Source organism: Camelina sativa, chromosome 10 (genome assembly GCF_000633955.1).
Source record: "Camelina sativa cultivar DH55 chromosome 10, Cs, whole genome shotgun sequence".
Classification (NCBI taxonomy): domain Eukaryota; kingdom Viridiplantae; phylum Streptophyta; class Magnoliopsida; order Brassicales; family Brassicaceae; genus Camelina; species Camelina sativa.
In genome coordinates this window covers 22,844,493-22,854,636 of record NC_025694.1, presented here as the reverse complement: position 1 = coordinate 22,854,636, position 10,144 = coordinate 22,844,493, and the positions used below count along the sequence as shown (strand labels likewise).

General features: G+C 33.2%; 1 protein-coding gene across 1 annotated transcript in view; it reads left to right on the top strand.

Moving 5' to 3' along the window:
- Positions 8,602-10,144, top strand: part of LOC104719634 (phosphatidylinositol 3,4,5-trisphosphate 3-phosphatase and protein-tyrosine-phosphatase PTEN1-like) — a 2,464-nt gene continuing 921 nt past the window's right edge. Inside the window, exons 1-6 of the mRNA XM_010437589.1 lie at positions 8,602-8,743; positions 8,842-9,124; positions 9,211-9,387; positions 9,460-9,573; positions 9,644-9,823; positions 9,918-10,144. The exon at positions 9,918-10,144 is cut by the window's right edge and continues 5 nt beyond it. Coding sequence (XP_010435891.1) covers positions 8,843-9,124; positions 9,211-9,387; positions 9,460-9,573; positions 9,644-9,823; positions 9,918-10,144 — 980 coding nt within the window. The 5' untranslated portion in view covers positions 8,602-8,743; position 8,842. The remainder of the gene's footprint in view (positions 8,744-8,841; positions 9,125-9,210; positions 9,388-9,459; positions 9,574-9,643; positions 9,824-9,917) is intronic.

Below are 10,144 nucleotides of genomic sequence, written 5' to 3'. Positions count from 1 at the left end.
ATTAGGTTATTAAAAAAACAAAAAAAGGGTCGGGTTGTTTCAGCAACTAAATCAGTACAATGCGTCTCGAAACACTGACAGTCAGCTCCTCCAACAAGAATAGACTCCATAGCCCAAATTAAACCTTCAAGCTCAGAGTAAAGGGGAGGAAGGGCAACGTTGAACGCTTCTTTCTCCTAACAACACTGTTTTATCCTCAATATTGCAACATCACCAGCCCAGGCCCACAAAAGCATCTAAACCTTTCCATGAACCATCAATTTGAAATTGCGGGTAAAATCCACAGGGTTCCGAGGGAGCCAAAGGACCCAAAAAAATTATTATACATATGTAATTGAAAATTGTAAATAATAAGAAGACATAGAGGTAAGGAAGAAATACATATGTAACGCTCGTGTCCAAGAAAAATATGAATTTTGGATTTTTATATCGGGAATTGAAGTGAAGAGAAGAAAGAAGATAAAAAAAAAAGGTAACGACATTTGGTAGAGGTTCAAGATTTCTATAAATAGAAAGTTTCCATAAATAAATAGTTTCTAAAAATAGAAAGTTTTATGGTAAGTTAGAACTTGTCTATTTCTGGAAAGAGTGTCTGTGAACACGCAAATTGATTGGGATGTTTTAGAGTTTGGCCTAGGGGTGGCCAAGGTGGAGGTGATGTTTCGGGAGGGCATATGGTGATTGGTAGGACATTGCTATGTTTTAAGAGGATCACGGGGTGGGTCATGGTTGAGGAAATGCTTATAAACGTTATGACATGGTTGTTATAGGGACGGGGGGTCCTGAATAACTCATGAGGAGATGGGGATTCTCCTGAGGGGACGGGGGTTCCATAGATATCGATAGCTCGAGGGACTGCGGTCTTTGAGGATGGCAGAGGAGATGGGGGTTCTCCTGAGGGGACGATGGGTTCCCTAGATACCGATAACTCAAGTGACTTCGGTCCTGAGAGTGGCAGAGGAGATGGGGGTTCTCCTGATACTGAGATCTCGAAGGTGACAACCTGAGAGTAATCCGGTATGGCTCGAAGACGGGAGGTTTAAGAGTGAAATCGGTATGGCTTGAAGGTTGCGACCTAACAGCACATGAGATGGGGGCAAAAGTGTCAAGGACGTGGGGATAAGAAGTGTGACCGAATGCAGATTTAGGGGATTTATGGGGGTTCGATCTAAGATTTTTTTAATTGTGAACGGATGCGGATTTAGGAGATTGATGGGGGTTCAATCTCATATTTCCTGTTGTTATCGGATGCGGATATCGGGGTTGATGGGGTTCAATCTCGGGGTTCCTGTGTGTTGACTGGGAGGGTCTGTATTGTGCTGGTCGGAGGGGGCCCAGCGTTGGGTTAACCAGTAGGGTTAGATGGTGGTGTGTACCGTTGCGACTTTGGTTGGAAGCATTTGGCAGATAGGCTACAATGGTTTCAGATTGGAGGACGAATCTATTGTTAGAGGGGGAGAATTGTAGCGTCCGTATCCCGAAAAATATGAATATTGGATTTTTATATCGGGTTGAAGTTAAGAGAAAAAAAGAAGATAGAAAAAAAGCTAACGAAATTTGGTAGAGGTTTGTCAGAAAGAGAGAGATAGAGCTCTTGGTCGATTGTGAAGGAGAAGGAGCATAATCGTTAGGGTTTGGGAGGAAACAGTTTCGACGTATCAAATCGTACTCAAAGTTTCGTGAGACACGTTTTCTCATACGCGAGTTGGGACCATCGGGTATTGTAACTGAGATTGTGGTCTCGTCTGGTTTCTGATCAGCACGAGATTTTGTGGGAAGCTTCGTGACGTCTAGGGCTAGCTTTTCACCGGAGGGATTTGATAGTTAACAGACGTTTCTAGGCTGTTACAGATGCAAGGAGAGTCACTCATGGTTGTATTTGTTGTTAGAATCAACTTGTTAAAGTGATGTGTAGCGTGGAATCATGGCGATGAGGAGGAGGATAATCTAGGGTCTCGGTTGTATTATTGGTTATGTTATTTTGTTGTTGGAACCTCGTTAGAAGTATGCTAGGTTGATGATTTTTAATTGGTTATAATTGATATAGTATTTATGTTAAATTGGAGTTGGTTTGGTTTGTCTTATGTTGTGCATGTTGACTTGTTGTTGGTTTATTATTTGGATTGTAATTAAATATTATGGGGTATTTAATTATATTTTTATTATTTTTAAAAACGGGTCGGTTGTTTTAACATAAAAGAAATAAAATTGAGCAAAATATAAGATAAATTTTAAAAAAATATAAGATAAATCAAACAAAATATATAATCACATTCTTACCATGAGTTTTGAACCCATGCAAGAACATAAACAAAATGAAAAAAATATTTAGAATTTAAGATATGATGGATGATGATGTGAGAATGATTATTTATTGGATTTCAATGGATTGAAGTTACATTTCTAAATTATTTCATTATTATACATATGTAACTGAAAATTAAAAATAATAAGAAGACAAAGAAGGAATGAATAAATCTTATATAATAAAGTAAGGTTTCTTCAAAGTCATGCTCTAACAAGTTGACAAGTGGTGCAGTATTTTTCCGACATATGTCATTATTTTCAAATTTTTATATACTATTTTTTATATATTCACTAAATTTTATATAATTTTATTCTAAAAAATATCTTCTCATTTTTAATGTCTTTTTAGTAGTTATATAATTAACATATAATTATATTATCCAGGAATTAAGGAATACAACATTAATATTCAAAAGGTCAATTCAGTCTAAAGTAAGATCAAGATTATAACATTAATTTGTTGTTAACAGAATTATAATATTTATTTCGCAATGTTTTTAGGTCAAAATATCAATTCATTAAAAAAATTTATAGATATAAAAATATGTAATTTCTTAAGTTTTGCATCAAAAATCAATTCTTTTATTCTAAACTGAATTCAATATAGATAAAATAAATTAATTCCAAAATATTAAAAATTTGATACTTCACTATTTTGTGCTTAAAGAGCAATTCCTAACATTAAATCGGAACTGTCATTGTAGTAAATCGAGTTACTAAAAGTAGTAAGTATTTTTTTTTTTGTCTGGCTCTGAAGTCACAAAACACAGCTTCCTCGATTTGGTAATATGAAGAAAGAATAAAAATAAGAAAGAGAGAGTGAGCCATTAAATCAAAGAGACAGAAGTAGAGTGAGTGGTTGGAGAAAGAGATGGTGAAAAGCATAGCTTTTGGTGAGATCATGGATGATGGAGATAATCTAGGATTCTTCAAGATCCTTCGATGGGCAGATTTATCTCTTGAAATCATGGTAGTATTCTTCTTGATTTTCCCATATTTTTTCTTCTTCACCAATTTGAAAGATGGAACCTTTGGTTCTTCCATTGTTTTGTTTTAATGGGTCTGATCTCCAAAAATACACTTTACTTGTTTTTTTCCTTCTTCTCTTCAGTATGTTTTCTTGTCGTCTCATGAACTTAGATTTGTGTGTTCTTGGTGAGATTTTTGGGTGTGAAATTTCTAGTAACTGAAAAATAAATTTCAGAATCTCTCTATTTGTTACAATTCTTGACAAATCTGGTTCTTAATGTACATCCAAGTACTTTGTTCCACTTTCATCGGAGTTGACAAGGTTATAGTAGAATTTATCCATATAGTTATTGTTTCAACAGAAACGTTATTGTAGTAAAAATACTCATTCTTCATCTTTAATCAATAAATAATTACTTCAACGTATATTTTAGTGGTAAAAAAATATTTCTTCCTCTTTAACCAAATAACTGATTTATGCTCTATTCCTTTAGTTCATTTTTTAATTTATGCTTAAGTTTTGCTTATTATTTGCTCATGTTATTCTTTGATTTTGTTTATTTTTTTCAACTTTATATTTTTCAAAAGTTTCAATATTTTTTGTGAATTGTACATGTGTAGTAAAAATTAGTGCATCATTTAAATGCATTAAAAACAAAGAAATAAACTAAACAAAATATAAGATAAATATATAATCTAACAAAATATATAATCACACTCTTACCATGGGTTTTAAACCCATGCAAGAACATAAAGAAAACAAATAAAATATTTAGAATTTGAGATATGAATGATGATGTGAGAATGGTTATTTATAGGATTTCAATGGATGGAAATTAAATTTCTAAAATAATTTAAATTAGAGGAGTTACAATTATAATTTTATAGTGTGTTTGAATGAAAATGAATGAGAAAAAGTCAATTCATAATTTATGTAAATTCAGTTACAATTTAGTAGTAAAGTGTAGATTTAAAGTATAAATTTATGTACATTATTACATTTTTATTTAGTAAAAAATAAATAAAATTTATGTTTAGAAATTAAATGCTAAATGGAACAATAAAGAGAGATTGAAATCTTATAAAATCATATGACATGCAATAAAAATCCTAAAGATTAATTTAATTTTTATTCTTTTTTATATCCAGCTTAATTTAAGCTATACTGCTAGGTTAAATTCTAATGATTTCCTCTTTGTAGTAAAATTTTGGAAATGAAATATGAAATTTTTTTATATATAGAAAATCATTAAATTAAATTTTTTTGAATTAAATAAACATTGTAATGATCTTTATATAATTATATTTTGGATCACAAGAACTAAATATAATGATGAGTATACAAAAAATGTATTACAATTTTTTTGGAGGTAAGAGAGAGTTAAAAAATTTCATTTAATAATTCTACTATAGTAGTTTATTTTATTACAATATTGTATACTTTTAAAAATAAAATAAATATAGATGATTGAAGATGATTTCTTTAGCTTGATTCCCTCACTGGGCTTTGACCGAAATTAGTATTGTTGAATCTGCAACGATAATTGTTTTTTACAGTCGCCAAAATTTTATTATACATATGTCATTGAAAATCAAAAATAATAAGAAGATAAAGATGGAAATAAGAAATACATAAAACAAAGAAGTAAAACTGAACAAAATTTAAGATGAATCAAACAAAATATATAATCACACTCTTACCATGAGTTTGAACCCATGCAAGAACATACATAAAACAAAGAAAATATTTAGAATTTGAGATATGGTGAATGATGATATGAGAATGGTCATTTATAAGATTTCAATGGATGCAAGTTACATTTCTAAGATAAATTAATTAGAGGAGTTACAATTATAATTTATAAATTTGGATTAATGTACATAATTTATAAATAGTCAATTCATAATTTATGTAATTTGGATTTAAAGTATAGATTAATATACATTATTACATTTTTATTTCATTAAAAATAAATATTATTTTTAAAAAAAATAAATGCTAAATGTACCAATAAGGAGAGATTTTTGTTTCAACGTTTCTACTTATTTTGATCATCATGAGAATTCCCTACCAAACGAAGTTTCATACATTGAATGGACTAATTAAATTTACTAAAACAGTATGATATGATTTATAACAAGACTTGAATAGGAAGAACAAACTAGATTTTTGGTTTGAATTATGCTTTATCTTTGTATTATATATTGGAAAAAATAGAATTTTTGAGAAATACCCTTTTTGGTGTACCCCTTTTTGAAAATACCCCTTTCATCTATATATTTTCAAAAATGCCTCTTTTTAAATATAAAAATTATAAAGTTTTATATGGTTCACAAGGTACTTCTAGATAATAATTACTACCTCTAGACTCCATCCAAATATTTATAAAGTTTTAAAGCATTTTAAAAGGTTTTTACAAAGTTTTTAAAAGGTTTACAAAGTTTTAAAAACATTTTTAAACAGTTCTTAAAAGGTTTTTAAAACGTTTTTAAAAAGTATCTCTATACTGTATTTATAAAATATATAAAAATATTTACACACATATAAAGGTAATCTTTGTATATATTTATAATCTTAAACACAAATTTTGAGAATTTGAGAATTTGTTTTTTTAGTAAAGTTTGAAAGAGAAGGTATTTTTGAAAAATGGTATTGCAAAAGGAGTATTTTTGAAATTCGCCCAAAAAATCATTCTAAAACGACCCGACCCGTTTTTTTTAAATAATAAATAATAATAATAATAATAACAATAAATAAATAAACTACAACTATTGGTCCCATATCCACTAGTGACTAGCCACATAACCACAATCACAACCAACAGCGGAAATACCAATATCAATATCCAATAATAAACCAATAATTATAACATAACAATACCCAAAATTCAACCAACATTAATCATAGAACCAGCAACCTAGCAATGTTTTTAATGACCCAACTCTAGCAACCTAGCAATGTCAGACAACAACCAATCGAGTCCCTAGAACATCCTCCTCTTCATTGCCTTGACTCCACGATCACACTTTGCCTTTACCTGCATCACAAACACAAATTGCAATGCATGAGTATTTTATAAACACTCAGTAAGGCAATCCTCCCATCTACTGGGCTATACACACAAGCAATAGAGACATCTCTAACCATCAACCAACAATCAACAATCAACAATAACAAACCAGGACTCAGCATCGACCGACACCAACATGCATCGACCGACACCAGTTGGGGATGCATCGACCGACACAAGGTTACATCTACCGATGCTAGTTACACTTGCATCGACCGACACTCGCACTGCATCAACCGACGCATGCTCGATATAACACGAAAATCCTAGGTTTTACGCGCCGTCCTTGCACTTGCATCGACCAACGCACAAAGTGCATCGACCGATGCACATGTCAAGCATCGTTTTCCTCGAAGCTTCTCGCCGGATCTTTGTTCCTGCAACCACAAAACTCGATCCCAAGCCACAAGAAAGCTTTCTAACGTCCCAAATAACATACTCACAAGCCTAACAACACATAAACAAGCAGATCAGAGAAATCTCCAGCTTAGATAAGCCATGGTCATGCACTTACCTTTGCCACAGAAGAAATCCGACCCAAACACAGGAAGAAAACGCTCCTAGGAAGCTCTTACAACGATCCCAGCTACAGATCTCTACAGAAACAGCTTCCAACTCCAAGAATCTCCCAAGAACACTCAAGAACACCAAGAACTCTTCTCTCTCTTTTTTTTCTCTTAAAAACGGCCAAACTCGCCGAATGAGACAAAACTCGAGTTTAAGGGTTTTCCCTAAACCCAAAACGCAGCGTTTAACTTAAAATTCGACTGAGAAAACCGAACCTGCATCGACCGATGCACTATATGCATCGACCGATGCAATCCCCTAAACAGGGATTTCGGTTCGCGGATGTTACACATTCTAAATATAATCTTTTCAAAATTGAGCAATCAGTTAAACGCAATCACGTTGAGCAATCAGGTATACTCATTCTTGTAAAAAAAATTTTACGGTTACCCAAATTTGAAAGTTTTGTGATGGTTTATGATATGGGAGTTGAGTTTGAAGCCGTTTCTCTGTCACTAATTATTGTTAGCCTAAAATTTTGGCTTTGATAGTCTCATGCATGTGAACTAAAATAGTATCAAGAAATGTATACATTTCTTGCGAGGGACTTGCTAGATATTTTTCCATCGCAAATTGAGTATTTTCTTGTAGTGGTAATATATAGTGTTATGAATAAAATGCTGGAGATTAGTAGTATATATGTACCTACTTGGAGGTGAGAGTACATAGATTTCAATAATCTTGTCAGAATAAATTACAGTAATACACTGGTATATATAATAATGATGTCAGAATAATAGTGGTATGAACATATGATATTTCCAAAGATTTTAAATGTATGAAAATACTTCGTTAAACATATGAATTGTTCCAAAGTTTTAATTATGAGGAGTTAGCTCTGTAATAGTGGTGTCGGAACTGAGGAACTTAGATCTGATTGAGTTCAATACTCGTACTGCTTCGGCCATTCTCATTCTATCCTTTGGATATAATTCAGAACACCTTATTCCCCCACCTGCAAAACTAGTCTCAACCATTCATCAATGGTATTGGCTATAAACGTCCAGCGTCTATAAACGTCCACAGCTACACGAAGCCGGTATTCGTGTACTCGTGTTCCACGAGCAGAGAAGGCTTTTGAGATTCCCGATGTCGCGAGGAATGGTTCCAGATATAAGATTTTGTCCGAGAGACAGATACATTTTGGTTGACAGATTGGTTATGGAGGCAGGCAGCTCACTTTCATCAGTCTAACTAATGACCGTGTCAGAACAAAATAAACACACACACACAATATTGACAATCATCATCATTCAAGAATTTGAATATTAACAACATTGATAGCAACTCTCCTTTTATAGATCTCTAAAAAATAACTAGGGGAAAAATATTCAAATATCACCAACATTATGCCTTTATCAAAATCATGTAGAGTTATACAAAACAAACTCCGGTTGAAATATTAGGACCAAAGCAATATATATATTTATAGATTTTTTTTTCATACTAATGCAATCTTTACAGAAAAGATAGGTGAATGCTTAAGAATTGAAGAATCAAAATGATCATTCTTCATATATACCCATTTTACATTCCCGCCAAAACTAACAGCCACAGGTAGAGAGAGAATGAGAGAGACCTAAATTTAAAGGGGAAGCTTGGCTAAATTTCAGGACCTCCAAAAATGGGATTGCACCGTTGTTGTTCATCTATGAATGAAGCATTATCTCTGTTCAGGTAACAAAACCCATTTTCACCAAAATAATTGAAAGCTTTTCGTTTTGTATTACCTCGCTACATCTTCTTCTTTCTCGGGTTCCCAATTCCCTCAATTTGGGAACCTGAAAAAAAAAATCCCTTCCTCAACTTCATGATCAATAATTCTCCAGGTATAATAAACCCTTTGATAATCTCAAATCTACAAACCCTTTTCACTTTTCTTGCAGCGTACGGTGCCTTTACCTAATTTATATGTTCCTTTTTGCAGAATGGGTCTCAAGCTCTCAAGAGGGCCTGTAAAAGAGAAATCAACTCTAGAACTAACGAGGGTTCATATTCTGACTTACCTTACCACAAGTTCTTACCTACGTAACTTGGTGTCCAAGAAAAGAAGACGGTTAATCATCGGCGGATATGATCTTGACATGTCTTACATTTCTGACAAATTGTTGGCAATGTCTTTTCCTGCTGAACGAATGAGAGCAGTTTATAGAAACCCTCTTTGGCAAGTCAAGTCCGTGCTCGATATGCGACACCCTGATCACTATAAGGTGAAATAACACAATTGATCAATCAAAACAATCAAAGCAACACATAAATCAATCTTTTTCTAAACATTTTTCAATGCTGCATGCAGGTCTACAATTTATGCATAGAGGAATCTTATGATCCAGAAAACTTTTATGGCCGCGTGGAACGATTCCCATTCGATGACAATCATGTTCCATCTCTCAAAATGATCCAAATTTTCTGCGAAAGTGTTTATTCTTGGATAGCATTAGATCCCAAGAACATCGCTGTTATTCATTGCATGGTATTTTCTCAAAATCAAAACCTGGTTTCTTCCACATTGTTAAAAAATCAGATTCTAATGTACATTTTGCAGGCAGGAAAAGGCAGAACAGGGTTAATGGTATCGGCCTACCTTGTTTATGGTGGAATGTCAGCTGAAGACGCTCTTGAGATGTATGCAAGCAGAAGAACTACAAACAATAATGGGGTAAGTCCTTAATTTAGCTATGGATTAATAGAGAATTAAGATTTTCTTGATTAACACGGTACCATGACAGGTCTCAATACCAAGCCAACGTCGTTATGTGAAATATTGGTCAGATTTACTTTCGTTTGGTAAAAAGGGACCTCCGGAGGTTAAATTACCTCAAGAAGATAGCAGAGAGTTGCTGAGGATTAGACTTTATGATACAGCTAACGTTGACTCCGTCTTCTTTGTGGTCTCAGAACTTCAAGAGGTAATGATATATATACACTTTTGATGCATTTGCAGATTCTGTTTGATAAATAATATAAACATTGATGCAAAGCAAACTCTGTTTCTGATGTTAGGTTCCAAATGAGATGTATAGACCATCTGTAGAACTTGCAAGAGGTTGCTGTAGACAATTCAAGAAAGGGTATTGTAGAAGCTCGAGTCCACGGTATTATATATCTCATGTGAATCCAGAAGAGGATGAGGAAGTAACAGATGGAGAAGAGCCACGTCTTGTTGTTCAAATGGATACAGAGAGTTCCATCATCGACGAGAAAACATGTCTTGATTTTTACTTTGACAA